Source organism: Syngnathus floridae, chromosome 9 (assembly GCF_059516105.1).
Source record: "Syngnathus floridae isolate MCC-2025c chromosome 9, RoL_Sflo_1.0, whole genome shotgun sequence".
Classification (NCBI taxonomy): domain Eukaryota; kingdom Metazoa; phylum Chordata; class Actinopteri; order Syngnathiformes; family Syngnathidae; genus Syngnathus; species Syngnathus floridae.
Window position 1 is genome coordinate 1,224,907 of NC_142421.1, and position 19,562 is coordinate 1,244,468.

A 19,562-nucleotide genomic window follows, 5' to 3' on the forward strand; every position below is an offset into this window, starting at 1 on the left:
ATGAAAGAATTGCATCCGTCAAGTCCTGAATAAGCAAAGCAGCCCCAGGCCATCACATCGATTGAAGTTTTGTCTTATCCGCCCATCGAATATTCTCCAAAAAGTCAGTCAGTTTTACATTTGCTGCTTCTCAATAGAGTCAACAAAATACAAATATGCTCTCTTAGAGATGAAAATGGTAGTTCCTTTTTGTCTGGGTGGATGCTTCATTGCGGGTTGGATGAAACTTCAGCGCCCCGCTGATGCCAAACTGCCTTTTCTGATATTGAACGTCGAGGCACTGAGAATTACTCTCGTCCCCATCATTACATTCGTACTCGGCAGCTTGCCTGCTGTGGCCCACCAGACAAGAGAGGCTGAAAAACGGAGACGCTCCTCACTTATTGCTCACTTGTGGAAAACTGATTTCCCATTCACGTCCAACTGGCAGTGGACCGAGAGGGAGGAGGCCAACATATTGAGATTGCTTTCCAAAAAACAAGTCCAAAACATGCTTTTCCTGAAATAGAGGCGTAACGTTTCTTATGCTCATTGTCATTATTTTCACCTTTTAATCTCATCTTCTGTGGCAAATTCACCTAATCATTTCTATAACATAAGTTAGTGACAGACAGTGGAACAAATGAGATCTTCTTGTTCGGGTCCAGCGGTACAATTAGATGTGAGCTTGGCAAAGTAGACGCTTTTTGTAACAAAACATGCTGCTGGGCCTCCAATTGAAAAACAACAGCTCCCCTTTCCTAAACCGCAGCTGTGTTTTTACATCAGTGTGTTTGTGGGATCAGCATGCACACATGCAATTTGGAAGTGAGGGGAAAAAAAGCCACTGAGAGCAACATGCTGGTATTCAAGATGAACTCCTCACCCACTGAGTGAAAATTTGCACTTTGCTGCAAAGTAGCTGACTAGTTTGAAGCCATAGCTAGCTGTTTCCAAAGATGCATTCATTCCTTTTTGCGTTGGCCGATGCTAGATGAAGAGCTGCTGTTTTTTTACTGCCAGAAAAATCACATAAGATGCACGCAAGTACTGTCAGAGGAAACGAGCTACAAGAAAAGCAAACGGACGTGGTGATGTAACGTAGTGACTCCGCCAGAAGATAAAGGTCAATAAGCTTGAGTGCGTATGTCACGTTCCTGCCTCCAAGCTCAGACGAATTCACTTAACTGCAAAATTGAGAATTTGGTGCAAAAGAAGGCACCAGGTTGTCTTTATCTCACGTTCTGTACGGCCGACCGACCATTCTTGCCGTAAGAAGTCATCGGAAGGCATCAAGAACTTTCCCGTTGAATTGTGCTTTACTCAAACAAAGCAACGACATCTGATCAGAACTAAATGTAAAAAAAGTTGTCTTTGTGCTCACACTCAACTGGATTGGATGAAACTACAGCTGCAATGAATTACAACCATATGTTCCTCGACCTACATAGTGCAGTTCAGCTTCATACTTCACATATATCTCTGTAAAAGTCACAAATGTCACACTAATGTGTCGCTCCATAAAAAGGAATCTCAACCTCTGCTCCTTTTTCTTACCTCCCACGGTGTAGCCAATCAAGAGGATGATGAGTCCAATTGTGAAGGTGAAGGGGTGGACCATGGTGTCTTTTAAAAAGAGCAAGGTGAGCAATTAGTTTGGAGTGCAATGCTTCCTCTATCCCACTTTGCTGTTTCCTCTGGAGTGGTTGCGGCCAGATTCTTAATGAAAACATGGAATGCAGAGCAGAAAGCTCCGTTTCTGGGAAGGGGTGGGATGTTTGGACTGGGGAGGGAGCGAGGGAGGGAGGGGAGAGAAATCTCAGTCAAACTAAAAACCAATACACTTAGAATGAATTCATAGTTGATCAAGCCACACTGTTGGTTCGATGGTGCATCTTGATCGGACTTTACCGGTTTGTTTCCTTCTTAGAATCGATCAAATCAAGAGAATAAAATCTTTAGGCCGCTAGTCTTTCTCTCCGAAATTCTCTGTTTCCAGCAGTGAAATCAAATCAATTCGGCAGCCAAAAATGTCCTCTATATTGATTGCTTCCTTTTAGCCAGCTTTCTTGGTTGTGCCTCCCACACATGCACATGTGCAAGCGCACACAACCTGGTTGCAGTCAGCATGGTTATCTTCTTTAAGCCAGACTGTCTTCATCCTCATGTTCTGCTCACTTGTCTGCCCTCTTAAGCAGATCTACAGGTTAAGTAGCAGAAACTGAAAAGTGGAGGAAAAGTGAGAGGAGTGTGACACCAGTCAGGCTGTGATATAGCCATGCAATGAAAGTTCAAGGAAATATGCACGCAAAGAAAGAAGGTGACGGCACCTGGTTGCGCTCATGTGTCATGTGACACACTGCTAGAGGCGGGGTCACCTTCTCCGTCTATTTCGGTGCATTTTTCCACTTGTGTCATCATGACAAAACATCACACCCACTGGGAAGGACATAGTGTTACAGTTCAATGCTCGGTCTTGTGTTTGGGGGGAAGATTAAGAAAAGGATTACCTGGAAGTGTGGGTCATACTAGAGGTTGCTTCAAGTTAACTTGGGGTTTAACGGAAGGAGAACGTAATCTGCGAGGACGGTGAAAGTGTCCGTCTGGTTTCCGTACACAGGGCCCAATGCAATGGATAGATTGCGTGCTCTGGTGACAACGATGGTTTCAACTGTAGGCTTGGATAGATTGAAGTATGTCTGAGATCTGTTTCGAATCATTTCCCCATTTGGTTTGGCTCGATCATTCAAAACTGCAATCCATCCAGGCTGAAGCAGGGTAGGATTCACTGTGTGCAGTTTTTGTTCTTTATGTGGAGAAACTGCACGAGATGATATTTTAACCAAGTGCCAACGTTCCAAAGCAGGCATCTGAAGTTGGCTCCGCAAATGTTAAAACTAATTTGCACAGGCAGATATCTTCATTGTTGTAAGTTATTAATTTCTGATCCAGCCCCATTCATACTGGTCTCCCCTGTCTGGTTTAGCCTCTGGATCACTGCTCCTTAGATAAACCCTAAGTCTGCATCTATCCCCTTAGACCGTCTGATTTGGTCTACGTCACAGAAAGGGGACGTAATCCCGGTCTGGGCTGAGAATAGAAAGTTGGGAGGGGCCAACTCACCGCAGAGACGCTCTCAAGTCACTGTACATGTGTCCCTTGATAATCCCTTCTTAAACAGCTTCTCAGCTGGGTACGAGTTTGGGAACTCAGGCTTAGACCGTGGGAGCTGTACTGGGCGGTCTCCGACAGCTGAGGAGGATTCACGTCCACATACAGAACTCTTTGGATTCTCTTCTTCAACCAGGATGAACTTTGCTGCCCAGTTATTGTATTCAAGCTATTTGAGTGAGCGACTGGAACGATTGTTTTCCCCAAAGCCTGCACTTAAAGGCATGGAAGAAAAGGACCCTTTTTGGCAAAGGTGGGAAACGTGTAGTGAGCCAGACCCAACGCAACTTTCCTCTAGCCGCATCAATCCAGTAGCGATGCGCTGTCTTTGTGACAAAAAACAACCTCGACCTCAAAACAAAGACTTCAGGTGTTAGTCCAGTTCCTACCTCCGTCCCTCTTCCTGTTTGTTCCTCTAGCAAAACCCCCTCATACTCTTCCGAGCTCCCCTCGACCTTCATTACTCCTATAGTATTGCCAAAAGTCCACCTCCAGTCCAAAACAAAGACTAGACTTCAAGTGTAAGCTCAGTTCCAGCCTCAGTCACTGGTCCTGTTTGTTCTTCACTTTTAAACCTTTCGCTAAAAGATCTCCCTCCTAGAGACAAAACAATCGGCTTGTCTTCCAAAGATTTGACTGCTTCTGTCTCCAAAGTTCCACAGGATCTCCCCGAATCTTGCCCCCATTCATCCCAGTCCCTAAGAGCACCAACCTCTTGTGTCTGCCTACCTTCTAAGCCTTCAGTCCCTGTTTCATATCAAGAGAAATTGCTTCCTTCCCTGGATGCCTCAGTAGATATTCTCCTTCGGTTAGCACTTTGTGCTCTTCTCCTCTTTGTTGCCAGGTCATGCCAACATTTTGTAAGAAAGCCTTCATGCCTGGTACCTATGTTTGGTTTTGGTTCTGACATGAACCCAATGTTATATTAACTGCCCTCTCTGATCAGCCAAACAAGGTAATACTATATCACTGAACAATCGTTTCATTAGCTGTTCATTATTACAGACAAGTTTTACCTAACTCTGGTCTGTCAAGGTAGAAATTTCAACCCAAAAAAAAATAACCACACATGGTAATGTTAGCAGTGCACACTGTGTAAACAGAGCGCCATCCAGCCTTGGGCTTTTCCATTCACTGTTTTGTTTACAAGTAGAGCGTGTGGCTGAATAATGGACTCTGATAAGTGGGCCAGAGGGCAATGATAATGTTGATGACGCTAAAAGGTCAAAGAGTTGTGGTTTAAATAGAAGCAGCTCTGAATGAAATGCACTCAAGATGACTCCATCTACCACATGGTAAGCAGTCATGAAATACAACCAAAGCACCCCAAAGATCAAGTGGAAATGAAATCACAGCACACTTTCTGACAAGCACAACCTCTGTGGATGTGTCCAAGTAATTGTCAGTGGAAAGGCTCTCCAAAAACCCAAACCTTGCCATTAACCAAATGTGATCTTCTCTTGCGTCTAGGTGACAGGGTTAATCTCCAATGGCGATAAGCTTATTATTTTGTTTGTACTGTGTGAAAGGCCTCCTAACTAACCAGGCGGTGGCAAAAGCAGCTCAACCACTTTATTTTTTTAGGAAAGTTTTTTCTTTTGCTCTGTGGTCTGATAATATGAAATGAAACTGTTGAAATGACTGTTCCGTTATATTGGAAAGCAATTTCCCAAGCTGCTATGAATCAAAGTGGCCTGTCTTTTGCCTCTAATTGCCACTTTAATCCTTAGTGTGAACCATGAAAAGTAAAAGTGGACAACTAATGAATCATAAATTAGTTCCTAGATGCAATCTGTCATCGTGAGTCGAAAATGTTGACATGAAAGGTGAATCCATTTATCTTGGACAGAAGTGGGTGTTCTCGTTCATATACATAGTTTTCAGGCATTAGGTGATAATTGTTTCAAACTGCCACTTTGGGAATGTTCCGACGTTCACTTTCAAACATTTAATTGGCTGCGGTTTTATGTCTCAATGTCAGAGTTTTATTATCAGGCTTCTGAAAATGTACTTTAGTATTATCACAGGATATTGAGCAAAAAAGACCTCAAAGAGTACATCTCTTTGAAACGTATACCTTCTGAAAGTATTTTTATTATATATATGGTGTCCAGATTGCATAATTTTTTCAATAGCCAATCCATAATGCATCCCGCTTAGTCACGTTGTAGCCATCTGATGGACCAAATTGTTGACAGGAGACTTACCGAGGCCCCAATGTTTTGTGGGGGAGGTTTGGCGCAATTTGCAAAGGACTTGAAATGGAATCCCAGACTCGTGTATGCTTTGCATTCCAAAAAAAATTAGATACATACATCGTCATTTGATTGTTCCCATCTTGGGTTTTGGTAAATTGTTTATTCTGTAGTCATTTATCTTCATATCATAGTCCAGATGTAAAAAAGCTCGCTCAAGATGTAAGGACTTGTACCTTCTAGAGAGGAGCTGCGTCTGGGCCCCGCAGAGCCAGAAGACCTTTACAAAGGAGCGCTCCTCAGCAATGGCACCGCCGTCGGCCGCAGACCCACCCTCATTGAACCAGAGAGGCTGAAGGACTTTGGTGAGGAGGAACTCCTCAATGGTGACGTGAAGGTCCGTGACGCAAGAGTGCTGGCGGTGGTGGAAGCACCTGCAATCGCGCTAAAGGAGCCGCCGAAAACCAGACGAGTCAGCGAGTTCAGGATCGTCCCCAGACCGCCCATTCACTACCTGCGCTTTGAGGACATCAGTGCCGCTGCCTTCACCATCCAGACAGGAATACAGAAGACGCCCTGCACGGTAAACAAACACAATTTGCAACATTGTCTTTTCCTTTGGCTTCATCAAATCCTCTCACTGTCCTGTGTTTCTCAGTACTCCCGGCTGTCCAAACAGTATGGGATGGAGATTTATCTGAAAAAGGAGCACCTGAACTACACGGGCTCAGTGAAGGAGAGAGGAGTGTTGTGCCTGCTCTCCTCCCTCACACAGGTAAGACCATCCCTTCCTGTCTGGGAGGTCATAAGAATCTGCCTCGTCAGTCAGTCAGTCAGTCAGTCCATATTGACCACTGGATACCTCCATGTCGATATCTTCAGGAGCAGCAGAAGAAGGGAGTGATCGTTGCCACCGACTGTAACTTCTCCATGGCTGTGGCCCACCACGCGGTGGAGCTGAAGATCCCCGTCTTCGCTATCATGCCGGCATGTTGTTCGTCGCCTCGTCTCAGGATCTACAGAGATTATGGCGCCATGGTCATCTCCTACGGCAGCACCGGTCACGACTCTCAGAACCACGCCCGCCACTTGGCCGAAGACAACGGATATCTCTACCTGGAAGAGTGAGTCATTTGATTTATTCTTGGAACTTGTTACAGGCACATGAAGAAAAAGAAAGATGAAAAGCTTAATTGAGGCAAGATTTTTGTGCTGGTCAGAGACGAAAATTCGAGCTACCTGGCAGGACTGGGCACAGTAGGCCTGGAGATCTACGAGCAAGTGCCCAAGCTTGATGCGGTGCTGGTGCCCGCAGCTGGACACTACGGTCTACTGGCGGGCACGGCGGCAGCCGTCAAGCATCTCAACTCGCACATCCGTGTCATAGTAAGTTGACGAGAGAAAATGTATCAACTTTTCTAATCAATTGGTTCATTTCCATTTTCCACTGTGCGTGAGGTCACATTCGACAAGTTGCTACTCACCTCCTCCATTTGTCTGGTGTGCATCCAAGGATGTTTTGGGCTTTCCTTGACAAGATAAATGTATTTGATGTTTCTTCCTGTTTCCTGTTTTTCCTGCTTCCCTTATCAGCCTCCTGCTAAAGGTCTGACAGCTTTAGGTCTGTTTACACTGGAGGGAGAGGATGAGCCTCTTAATTTTCCTCTTAAATATATAATACAGTGTTCTGGCTTTAGCGAGTGCCTTACATTCTAACGCACAGACGGGGGCTGCTTGAGTTGAACACGCATGGATGCTTTCACTAATTTCCCGTGATCAAAGAATGAAAGATGTGCGAATAAATCTTTGTGTAGCACCTTCCAGAGAACCCTGCTCAGTGTCTGTGTGTGCTGTGCATGCGAGGGCGGCCTGAAAAAACCTTTTTATACGTTGGAATATTTATTTGATGCGTTTGTGTGGTTGAGCGTGGAAAAAAATGCTGCAGTGCACATCATAATTCTGTGTGTGGACTATCTTCAACAGGGAATAGAACCCGAAGCGTTCCCTTTGCTGCTGCAATCTCTAAAGACAGATGGCCCCGTCAACGACGTTCATTGCAATCCGAATAGCAAGCTGTATGGAGGTAGTCGTGAATGAAATGCGGATCCCGGCTAGCTCGACTAATCCTTTGTGGTTCCTGTTTGCAAATGTTCATCTCCTGTCTGTTGTCAGATCTCGCGGGGTGCTCGCTCGGTATCAACACCTTCCATCTGGCAAAGAAGCTGGTAGATAAAGTCATCTCTGTCAGGTAGTCCACAGCAAACCTTCAAGTTGATGCTTAATGACTACAATAGAGTCATTACATTAACAGTTTTGTTTGTTGAATGATTTTTGCCTTTCCACAATGGAGTGAAATGAAATACTGATGTAATGCGGCTGCAGTGGAGCCCTGACAAAATATCTCCAGGGAGGAAGCTTGGCAGGAAATTGGGGATTTCAGCATGCCTGTAGGCTCCAAACTCCAGGCAGTCATTAACTGCTAAGGCTTTTTATTTATTTATTTTTTCAGATTCAGATGGCAGTCTATAAAATGTCATGATAAACTTTAGGGGTTGATTTTTGTCATGCCATCTTCAATGATATGAAATAAATCATCTGAATTTAAGACATGTTTTTGTTCCAGTATCTCTGCAGTGCGACCAAAAAATAAATCTTGTGTAGGCCACAAAAAATAAATGATTCATATTCAACCAACAGATAGGTTTCTATTCCATTTCGGATTTATTTGGTCAATTTTCTGATTGGATTCTCTTTCCGAGACAAATAATTATATCTGGCGATTTCTAAAAGAAAGAATATCTAAAATGATGGTGTTGTAAAGAAAGGTTTGCATCTCTAAGATGCTAAAACTTATTATCTGCTGAATTTCTGTGATCTTGAACCTGAAGTGCCATGAATGAGTTGTGTTCATCCCCGGCAGTGAGGAGGATTCTTTGGTGGCAATGTTGAGGTTTCAAGAGTTTGAGCGTTCCACTGTGGACACAGAGGGAGCCATGGGATTGGCGGCCATCTTGGCTGGACAACTCAGCGAACTGAGAGGCAAAAGGTGCGTTTGATTGATTTATATATTAAGACTTTCAAATCGATCAGATGGAAGCACTGGAGCGCTTCTGTCCCTCGGTGCTTGAGGAGGTATGGTGCTTATTTGCATGCAAAGATGATCATATTTGAGCGATTTTGTGTCGAGCTGCCGCACATTCCCCCCGAGCGGCCTCTGAAACGATGGGATGGCTTCAAATGATGATATATTTCTGTGATGAATTGTAAACAAACTCTTGTGACTCACAGCCTACACGGATTGAATTGTGCTGACCTGTCATTGCTTTGTGAACATAATGTGAGTTATTTGGTTATTTAGTTTGTGAAAATTGTCCTTCTTGATGCTAATTTTAATAGTGCTGAATTTTCCCATTGATTTGATGACTCTGGCAATATTGTAGTGCCTGACTAGATATCAACAGAAATGAGAAAGAAATGTGTTGTTGCAAGCATGTATTTATGAACACTGCTTTATGACAAGAGCATCCCACAAACTTTTCTCTTCAAGTTAGAAGCAGTGTCTAATAACATATTTTGATGACCTAAACAATAATAATGATTCATGATATTCCAAAATGATGCATGGTGATTAGGGAGTCCTAATCGGCCTTTGTGTGAACCTGAGTGTGGAAAAAACTGTACCCTTGACTTCTCTAGAGTTTTTTTTCATGATCTCTCTGTACACTCCTCAAAGGTTCTGCGGAGTTGTGCCTTTTCTCCTTACCACACAACCAACGTGCTTGATGAGGCAATGTGTCTATGTAGGGTGGCAGTGGTGGTGAGCAGCGCTAACATGGAGCTGGATCTGGTGAGGCAGTGTGTGGACCGAGCCCTGGTGCTGGAAGATCGTGTCAGCAAGTTCTCAGTACAGCTAGGGGAATGGCCGGGAGACATGGCCAAGCTGTTGGACGTCCTGTCCAGAGAAGACGTCAGGTGAGTCTACTCACACTTTCTTCATTATTGGAGCGTAAAGTCACCCCAACCCAAAAAAAAGTCATTGAACTGACCCCACGCTATTTTTTTATGCTGAATCCTTGAAATAATCATCCAATTTTAATATTGTGCCGATGCCTTCCTCAGGTTGTTGGACGTCAGCCATCGGCGGCATAGTGACAGGTCCAACCTCTTCAGGGCAAAGGTCAGCTGTCAAATATTCTTTGTCTTGGTCACCTTAGTTTTCTCCATCGTGGAAGAAATCAGCATTTGTTAAAAACAATTAAAAAATCACAGCAGTTTTCTTGGTTGCATTGCTTGCAGTTTGTGTTTGTTAGACTTTGCTGTCCAATTAGATTTCAGCTTCTTTGTGTCGAGCTATTCTCCCCAGGGTCTTGAGAAACAGTAGTAATAGCCCGTGTCATTTCAACGGTACGCATATTAGCATTGGCTTTGTTGCTTTATCCAACTAGATTTGAAATAAGCCCTCACAAGCCAGCAGCATTGTTAGATCCTCCCATTAGTAAAACCTGTCCATCAGCCTCAACTTGCAAAAAATGTACGGAGCAATCGGCACACATTCATCCATTGAATTACTATCGGTCTCTCTGCTGACTATGATGTCTTGTATTTAAATATTTGATGATTTTGTCATGTTATGTATTATTATAGTATCGATGAGTCGTTTTTAATGAATCCAACATGCGTGTTTTTGGAACATGTTGGGGGCTGTGGCATGAGAAGAAGACGTAAAATGCCACGCAATACACTATTGCTTTGTGATGTCTTGTCAATATGTCATTTCCTCAGAGCGTAGTGGTGCCACAAGGTGACGGCCGTGGAATCAATAAGGTGTCTGCTGTGTGACATTACAGTTGTATGCTTTTGCGTTGCCAGGTGGAGTGTGTGGTGGAAACCAGGGACAAGACCCAAAGCGCTCAGCTGCGGAAGACGCTGGGTGAGCGCTATCCGTCTATATGCTGGCTGGAACGATGAGAAAAGATAAAAAATTTAAAAGAAAGATTCATACTCATGAGAAATCTGGTGATAAAATGATATCTATAACATATGTGGACTCAAATCACATTCAAATGGATGTTCATAATATGTGTGTGAGCGCTGAAAAGCAACACAATCATAGATCAAATATTATTCATATCACGTCTACTCTTTGTTGATACATGGGAGTAGTTAGAGGTTCTGGAAAGCTCACGTAGTTTCCTCTCTAATGAGGCCCACAAAAGATGCTCCCCAATAGATTCCATTTTAGTGACACTCACACAATCCACTGGAATTGCACTCAATATGAGCAGCGCTTGGATTCCATTGTGTTTATCTGCGTATGTACATACTATAAAGTACAATATATTAACATGAGTTGAATGTATACAAATATTAAAATGCCTCTATTTGCAATTGTTAATTATGAACTGCTGTAAATATGTTTCAGTATTATTTATACTGTGGTGTTAGGTCGTATAGTCACGCCAAGCAGAAATTCAAAAATACAGAATAAAGATATGCTTAACATGCTGGTGGTATGTCATAACAGTAGAAGTCCCATTTTCAGGGTTGCAATGTATGGAAAATTCTACATGGACTGATATTAAACTTCTAATATGAAGAGAATACAATAGAAATGTTTATTCACCTATCATAGAAAGTAATGCAGAAAAAAAGACAAGGACACACTTAGCTTTTACCATTGTACAGATCTAATAATATACATAGTGTCCTCTGGTTATGGTGGTGATAACATTTCAAACTTAAGACTTGTGCCTTGTACATGAGGCACAAAGATGCCACAAGATAGCGCATAAGCAGTATTTTTCTATTTTCATGGTTTTTGCGCCCTCTTGTGGCCGTTTAGGGTAATTCAGAAATGCAGCCCTACTACAATACAGTAAAGCCGCAAAATGGACATTTTGTGACCTACTTGGATATTAGCTGATAAAAGCAAGAATATTGAGGCAGAAACACACACCAAATCTATTTGTAAGAAGTTTTAATTTCAATTGTTAGCATTAAGAACATCAAGTGTAGAACACAGCAACTGGAAGATTATTGTTATTCTTGGAATGTAAACACCATGAATGTATGAAAACACCTGATAAAATTGTATTTCCCTCCCAAAATACCTTTTCTATATAAAAGACTATTCAGAAAAAAATACAGTAAGAGTAAGCACAGCAATGCAGGATTCAAGTTGATCTACTTCACAGAATACTTCAATATTTGACAATTTAAAAATGTCATGTTCCTTGGTTGTTCTCGTCTGGCTTTTTGAGGCCACATCAGTGCTGTTTGCGCCGCTGCGGGTTGTATTTGATGAGCAGGCCGAGAGAGGCGAAGCCGAACACGAAGGTCTGGAGGCACCACAAGAACCTTGTGGGAGAGGTGATGCCTTTGTTGCTGAAACGTGAGATCACGCATGCAACATTTAGAATTTCATGACACTTGCCACGGCAGCAGCATTATCTCCTCTTACCGGCAGACTTTCAAGGAGACCAGGGCCTCAACAACATGAATGGCCAAGGTGGCCCACCACCTTAAAATTCATGTTAGATCAATAAGGAAAAAAATGATTATCAGAAGTGTGACGTGAAAAGCTGCCCATCACATGAGGCCAATTTGCCCTCTGCAAAAGCCGCCTGCCCTGCCGTCTTGGCCGTCAGCCAACATGAAAGCAGAATCCTGGGCAAATCTATTGTTGTGTGTATTGCCACATTAAGCCATCACGTGACAACGTATTGTGCCAGTGGGCGTGCTCATAATGACCCTTGAGGCATCAATGATCAAACACAATATACCAGATTATCTTTTAAAACAGAAGCTTAATACATTGACAATAGCAGCTAATGGCATTATCAGATGAGAAAGAGCTACTCGTATAGAAATTGTGCAAAATGAGATCAAGCCGTACCCTTTGTACAAGACGCCCGCATGGTTGTCCACAAGATATCTGCAGAAGGTACCAAACGGGCCCAGGAGATGGTATGGTATTACTTCAGGCGCAAACACAATGCACTGCAACAGAAAGAAGTGCACGTTGAGGTTCACATGGTAGTCATTTCAAAAAAATCTGCAAATTATGAACTATGTGACTCCCGAACGGTCAAATATGCGGAGAAGCTTGAGAACCCGTGTTATTTTCCAACAAAGTGGAAAAGCCACAGAACATATGATGCTCTTCGCTCTCTTAGGCTTTCTGTTGTGACCCGTCAAAGCAACACTCGTCCGGTTTGTTCCATTTTACCCCGCGATAAACCGCTTCGGTGTGGGTGTTGAGCATGACTGCATCGACTGAATGGAGAACAAAGTTCAAACCCTGTTTAAGACAGGCCGCTGAAAATTGCATTTGATGCACCTCGGGAGCGAAATCAGCTTGTGAAAAGCCTAAATTATTAGTCATGGATATATGGTAAAAATGCATTATTATTTTATACGTAGAAAACATATGATTTATTATATTAAATAAATGATCTCCAGCATAGTACTGGCTGTTTTATCTTCAATCTCTTTATTATAAAACGGGGTCTGCAATATCCCTCACAAATTAAGCAAAAATGTGGATCAGTGCTTTTCAAAGTAAAAGTAGATATTTGCAAATGTATTATACTTGGACATTTAGCCCGCCAATCTTTTAATGCATTTGCACTTCTACTCAAGTCGAGGGTGTGAGCACTTTTGCTACCTCTGGCTAAACATAATCAAGTTAAACATGTCTAATTTTGGATTGGGTAAGTTGTTAAAGAGTGTGTTGATAACTACTACTACTTTTCCGAATAGTTGATTGATCCAGTGCAGCCACATTTTTTTCAACACGACAACGTGCAACGTGGCAACAAGAGGGGGGCAAAATGTGTACTGCGCCCGCGGTACTAAAGAACAGCAGAGCATTCCAAATAAACACTCGTGTCATGAATTTTAAACGAGTACGCACAATAGCCGACCGGTCAATACTTGAAATAAGTCATGTTTTGAACGAGATTTGGCCAGACTTAAATGAAAGGCTCCTGTCAAAGTTTGGACTTTATGCAAAATTTAACATCTGGTTTCTTTTGGACGCACAGTGAATTTGATAAGATAAAACACGTTAACAACAAATAAACAATGACACAGGCCTCGGAAGCATTTTGCACCAAAAAGTGTCATAAATGAAAAAGAAAAAAAAAAAAGAAAATAGACCTTCCAAAATATATATATATGTATAATATATATGTGATCGCTTGGCATGTCGTTGTATGGTATCCTAGGGACCTTTAACGCAACACAAGCCAGCAGACCTGGAGTTCGCAAAAACAGCAAATAACGTTTTAATACTGATTTTACATGCCCAAGTAGTTTTACTTACACTAAAATACGCCAACCCGAAGGTGACGGAGACGATCCAAAAAAGACTGGTTCTTTTAAAATAGTCACTTCCATCACTTTTAGCCATTGCTACCGCTGCTGTTGTTGTTGATTTGTGGTGCAACTGTCAAATACGTCCGTGGAACACCGTCGGCTTTTATGCATTGCATTGGACACGCAATTTACTGTACGTACACATACTCCGGAAGAACACAGTATACGATTAGAACTGGAACATTGATTCATTCAAATGTGAATTTAAAGTTATTTTGTTTTCTGGTTGCATCATATTAGGCCTCCAATATAATAGCGCCACCTCGTGTTTGCAAAAATATCCCCTGCAGTGATTTAGGTTGACGTCAAAATACATCATTACAAATTTTACAAACCATTACAATAAACAGTTTACAAACATTCAATTCAAATAGCTATTTTTTTAAATTATTCATCTCATTTCTTTTTAGATTGGTGCAAGTATGATAAATCAAATTGAATGGAAAATAGAAGTTTGCAAATAGTGTGGGACTGTTGAAATGTCTTGTATAACACCCAATAAATGTTTGAATGATTTAGCATTTGTTAAATGCTCGGGGTGTAACCAATGTCACATTACCATATTGAATCACTTGATCACTGTGTGTAAACTTAGCAAGTACTTAAGGATAAGGCTCTTTCCCATGCTTATTTAAAGACAATCAGAAAATCATGGCAATAGTATTTTTTTCATCATCAATAATATATTTGTTTATTTTGGGAAGAAAATTAACAGAACCAAATAGTCCCACTTAATATTTTATATCTATTCGTAACATAGTCAACAGCTAATTTTAATCAGAGATGGCTTAATGTGTCACTACAGGTACATATTGGAATAAAAATATATGTAAAAAAAATGACTCAGGCCTTTATTTCAGGAAGGTGAAGGGAATACATCATATCTAGCAGTGAGTTTTGAGGTATTTTGCGGGCCCACTAAACTGGGCAAAATGTGTCTTCTGATCTCTGATAGGATTTGGATGGACTCTGCAGCCAGTTGGTGGGACTTTGAGGAGCCATCTCCACTTGGAGCCATTGATTCTGGTAGTTACTCAGATAAAGATTAAAGATTGCCTTGGTTTGTTTAGGCACTGTGGGTCACCTTCACACTGCACTGTTTTCTAATACTTGTGCAAATACAACTTTGACCTTTAGCACTGTGTGGTTTTTCTGCATGTTTGAATGCATGTCTTTTATGTTCTAATGCTCTCTTCATCTTTCCTACTCAACAATATGTTGACAACATGCATCAAGTTTGAAGAATAACAAGAATCATTTTCTGGTAGCTCAGCACATTCAGGTGGGTTTGTGAAATGGGGGCTAAAGGTCAAAGCATTAGCACACAACCTGGCCAAGGCCTGGACACGTTTAGCCTCTTGACAAGCTTGCCACTCAATTGGATGCGCTTCTTGAGTTTAAAAAGGCTGCACGGACCAAGGGCCAGCGAAGCAACCAGTTAATCATTGAATAATGAGCCACCTTTGTCTTTCCTCTTGTGATAGCAGCAAGCTCTTTTGCATATGAAAGGAAAACAGTAGTAACCACTGATAGGCTTTAGATCACATTGTTCTTTTTGCTATATTTATAAAAAAATAATTATTGGTGATTGACATGCAGCAATAACAATGATCACATGACAGGAGCTATATCGGGAATTAGGGGACTGCTTTGATGTACATGTGCAAATGTATGCAAATGTGCAATGATGTAACCCCATGTCAAGTGATATGCTGAGCAGAGTAGATGACAAGGCCTGAAGCCTGTTCCCAAATGACAGGATAAACTCAAATAATGAGTGTTCAAATGTTTACCACTGCTACTCTTACTACTGAAAATAATCCTAATCGTGCTAAGATTAAAAACACTATCTTTGATAACTACTAATAACATTTCACAGGTTGTTTTTAAACATTAATTCTGCTTTTTTTATTTTATGTAGCCATCATCAGCAGTAAAAAAAAAAAAAAAAAAAAATTGTCCATAATTATTCTGATAATGTCATTGTCACATTGTCACAATAATTGGCAAAATGTTCATGAAAAATAATGAAATTAGCAAATTAATTATGAAGATCATATCAACTTTTTACGGCTATCATTTTCGTATCATTTGCACAATTTGAAGTGACAACCTGCAATTCACTTTTACTTTTCATGACATTAACCTGTACCTAAATGCTTTGCTAAATGTTACAAACGCAAGCAAACAAATTGACATGAAACAAATGAAAAGAGTGAATTCTCAAAATTAGGTGACTTTTTCATCAAAACACAAAAGTGCGTTGCCACTTCTATTTTCCAGTCTGTTCAGAGCATCCAAAACAGTCACAGCAAAAAAGAAAGGCAACAGCTGCAAGGAGTACGACACTTGTTAAGTGGTATCGACGAGGCTATCTTTCAAACTTCTTTTATGTCACATTTGCTATTGGCCTTGAAAACACTTGGATAAAGATGGAGCGATAACGATGCTTGGGGGGGTGGCGCTCACACTTCTTCTGCTGACCACATAGAATAAACCCCACCCCAACACTGTGTCGCTGCTTTACCAAGTCCTCCGCTGATCAATATATAAGGTATCCTGACATAAGCTGTGGACACACAGCCAAGGAACACACAACCACACTGACCTCTGTCACATCAGACGGCCGTTAGAAATCCATTCACGCCCTGCCATGTGGAAGGACTCAAATAACGGTAAGCGCAAAGACAGTACATTGGGTTCATTTTGGGCCATTTGTTTTGAAATGACTCCGAAAGCAGAGATGACTTTATAGGCATCAAATCAAAGAGTTTTGAATTACAACAGCTGATCAATAAGGATGAGGGACAGGTAGACAATATGTTGAATTGTTTGCTGCCGTGGTTAACATCATTCACTTCTTTCTGCTGACGTTTCACTGAATACACCTTATACAATTTTCATTTTTTTACGAGTGCCACAGTTTATAACAACGATGTGTAAATATCAGGTATGTTTTGAATCTTGTCGTTTTTTTTGTTTTCACCTCAGATGACGCCGTAGCCACGGCCTCCAGCGGCGCCTCCACCGGCGCCTCCACCGGCGGCTCCTCGTCTCGCAGCGCCAGCCGCAGGAAGAGGACCAGCTTCTCCAAAGAGCACGTGGAGCTCCTGCGGGTCACTTTTGAGACCGACCCATATCCCGGCATCAGCCTCAGAGAGAGCTTGTCTCAGACCACGGGCCTTCCAGAGTCCCGCATCCAAGTAAGGCTTTCATTCTGCAACAAAGATTTTGATTAAGAATTGACTGATCAATTCTGTTTTTCAAAAATGTCTGAAGCACTGAAGTTAGCTTGAAATCAGGATTTTGAGTTAGCAATGTGATTCTTCCCCTGAAACTGCTGCCATTACACACTGCTTCATAATAAATAAAGTAGGTTCTGTTTTTTTTACAATCAAAAATCCAATAAAAACCATAAAGGTTTCACGACCCAAAGTTTGTGAATGCTGATTGAAAGTGTGTGCAGATGGCATGAAGCACCTACACATGTTGTAATATATATTCTTATCACCGGAAGGCCTGTTTTCAAATTGCTATCACTTCATTTCCTTCAAGAAAATATGACTCAGGCACTTCTTATCAGGATTTTGTTTGAGGTTCGAGACGGCGCAGCGCCCCGAACAGCTGACAGCCCCTTGATCGGAACGCTCCCCGCTTCTAGAAAATGATTAACCGAGCAGAATGCCTGTGATTATCTGTTGGGGGTTTGTTTTTTTCCGATGTAACCTCCAGTTTTTCTGTCCCAGGTGTGGTTTCAGAACAGGAGAGCCCGAACGCTAAAGTGCAAAGGGGCCAAGAAAGCACTGTGGCAGTCTGATAGTCCAATCCAAAATAGTCCAGCTCCATCTCAGAGTGGCCAAGTCTCTATGGGGCGACAGGCCCCCCCGCCATCCTACCCTACTCGGGTGAAGGAAGAGATGGACCAATCGTGCTTTTATGGAGAGTGTCCTCCAATGTACCCCGTTGTTGAGGAGTATCAACATGACTCTATGCACGGTCTTCATCAGAGCACACCGCTAGGCAACGGCTCCAGAAGCTACTGGTCCCAGGCCAGCACCCTAATGGACCCCATGACCCCAGTATGGTCTCCAGCGGAAGGGCGCAGCTACAATTTAAGCGCCGTCGCCTTTATGTGCCCAGAGCAAAACAATTACTCGGCCCGTGCCGGCTCTCAATCTGTTAGCCCCGATACCCCTGACTCGGGTTACTGGGATGCCAACCTTGAAAAAAGCCCCTCAGCGGAGAGTCACTACTCACAGCTGGAAAACTCGTGGAGTGTTGGAGAGGGTTGCATAGGGTCTGGAGTTCCGACAGGGAACCAGCACGCTCCCTTGCCGGAGTTGTCCCTGCAGGAGATCCTTGGGGAGCTGGATGAGGACTGGCTGGGGGGTGAACGATTGGACAGCCACGGTACTCATGAGAAAATGACTCTGTGTTGATCACACTCAGTGAATATTTCACAAGAGTCACAAATCATATGGAATCTTTCCTTTTTTTCTGTCGTGTGTTGCTTCCGAGGCATGTATATAGAAAAAAATCTGATACTTAGTGTTACACATGGTCACGCTGCATGTTAACACTATTGAAGTTATTGATTCAGCCTCTATTTATTACCTATATTTATGTTTTTCTGCACTTTTATATGAATAAATCATTTAAAGTAACAGCACGTTTTTTCAATTGATGTATTTATGGAAATACAGTATAATACATGCAACATGCTGATAGCAAGGCCAGCTTGGCCATTAGGCGAGACGCTAAGGCCAAACGCTCAGAGGAACGTTTGAATCTAGGGGGCGCCAAAAATTTGTGAAAATTAATTCACCTTCAATATGACAAGTCAAGCCCAAAATGTCTCTCATGTTTATATTACAACTTACATTCTTTTACCATTTACCTGTTCATATCTATTTCTGGATCTAATTCAAATGCCCTTGGCATTGCCAGTGACTAATGTAAGGAATGAAACTTGATGAATTGTCAAACTAGTGAATATTAAAATCAAAATAAACAAAAGAAATAAAGTGTTTGAGCATTGGAGGAAAAAAAAACCCAGATGCAATCTGTGTATGAATGAATGTATAAAATAAAAGTTGACAAAGAACCACTAGATGGTGCCTGCCTGTTAGTAGGACACAAATTTGTATGATTGCTTTTTTTCTATAGGGGAAAACTTTATGCCTTTTGCATAACGACATGGCTATTTATGAGCTTCCATCTGAAAATAGCATCATGTTAGTAGATCAAAATATATTCCTGGCATAAGCTAATTTGATTAGCGTAAATTAGCTTTTTGGGACTATGTTTCAGCTGCAAAGCTTAGCTTTCAAGGTGGAGGTCACTTTGAAATTGAACGGAAAGCGATGAAAAAACTCAATTCTCCTCTGCCTGCAGGTCAGTCTTTGCGGGCTTGTTTTGGTGATACAGTAAATATTTCTTTCAAAGCCTTCCCCTCAATGTTGGCCTCCTGCCTTCATCCACAAGATGAGTGGAAGGAAGTTGTCCTTTTGTTTGCCTCCGGTGTTGGTTCCTTCAGTAAGAAAAATCACGCACAATGGGAACGTGACTCCTCAGTGTGCTCCTCACTAAAGATAGCTCAGCACAGGAACTAGTGCAGACTGTTTGATGTATGCTGGACAGGTGTTCTCCTTCTCCAGTGGTCAACAACTAGCAGAGTAGTTTAAGTTGACTATTTGTCATTGTTTGTGAACAGTACATTTGTATGAAAATGAAACATGATAGTTAACTAGCGTACTTTTCTACTTTCAAACCACGAAAACATGTCAAAGGGTCACTTTATCACATCTTGCATGTATCCACATTTTATAAAAGACAAAC

General features: G+C 42.0%; 3 protein-coding genes and 1 long non-coding RNA gene across 4 annotated transcripts in view; 2 read left to right on the forward strand and 2 right to left on the reverse strand.

Annotated features, from left to right (window-relative positions):
* The window catches only part of LOC148392804 (uncharacterized), a 3,523-nt gene extending 1,803 nt beyond the window's left edge, over positions 1–1,720 (reverse strand). Inside the window, exon 1 of the long non-coding RNA XR_015860622.1 lies at positions 1,537–1,720. This is a non-coding gene — a long non-coding RNA (uncharacterized LOC148392804). The remainder of the gene's footprint in view (positions 1–1,536) is intronic.
* A 1,435-nt stretch (positions 1,721–3,155) lies between these two features.
* LOC148392805 (uncharacterized) lies at positions 3,156–10,851 on the forward strand. Its single transcript, XM_088384013.1, has 11 exons — positions 3,156–3,403; positions 5,589–5,928; positions 6,004–6,120; positions 6,228–6,469; positions 6,566–6,731; positions 7,329–7,428; positions 7,518–7,593; positions 8,266–8,391; positions 9,150–9,317; positions 9,465–9,522; positions 10,215–10,851. Exons 1-11 carry the CDS (start codon positions 3,288–3,290, stop codon positions 10,311–10,313), a joined length of 1,608 nt encoding a protein of 535 aa, XP_088240139.1. The 5' UTR covers positions 3,156–3,287; the 3' UTR covers positions 10,314–10,851.
* A 454-nt stretch (positions 10,852–11,305) lies between these two features.
* tmem254 (transmembrane protein 254) lies at positions 11,306–13,831 on the reverse strand. Its single transcript, XM_088384019.1, has 4 exons — positions 13,672–13,831; positions 12,241–12,344; positions 11,806–11,865; positions 11,306–11,729 (listed from the first exon to the last, which is right to left on the reverse strand). Exons 1-4 carry the CDS (start codon positions 13,756–13,758, stop codon positions 11,612–11,614), a joined length of 369 nt encoding a protein of 122 aa, XP_088240145.1. The 5' UTR covers positions 13,759–13,831; the 3' UTR covers positions 11,306–11,611.
* Positions 13,832–14,561: 730 nt separating this feature from the next.
* Positions 14,562–18,530, forward strand: LOC148392807 (homeobox protein Mix.2-like). The gene is made up of 3 exons (XM_088384017.1): positions 14,562–14,750; positions 16,716–16,927; positions 17,471–18,530. Exons 1-3 carry the CDS (start codon positions 14,657–14,659, stop codon positions 18,161–18,163), a joined length of 999 nt encoding a protein of 332 aa, XP_088240143.1. The 5' UTR covers positions 14,562–14,656; the 3' UTR covers positions 18,164–18,530.
* The last annotated feature ends 1,032 nt before the right edge of the window (positions 18,531–19,562 follow it).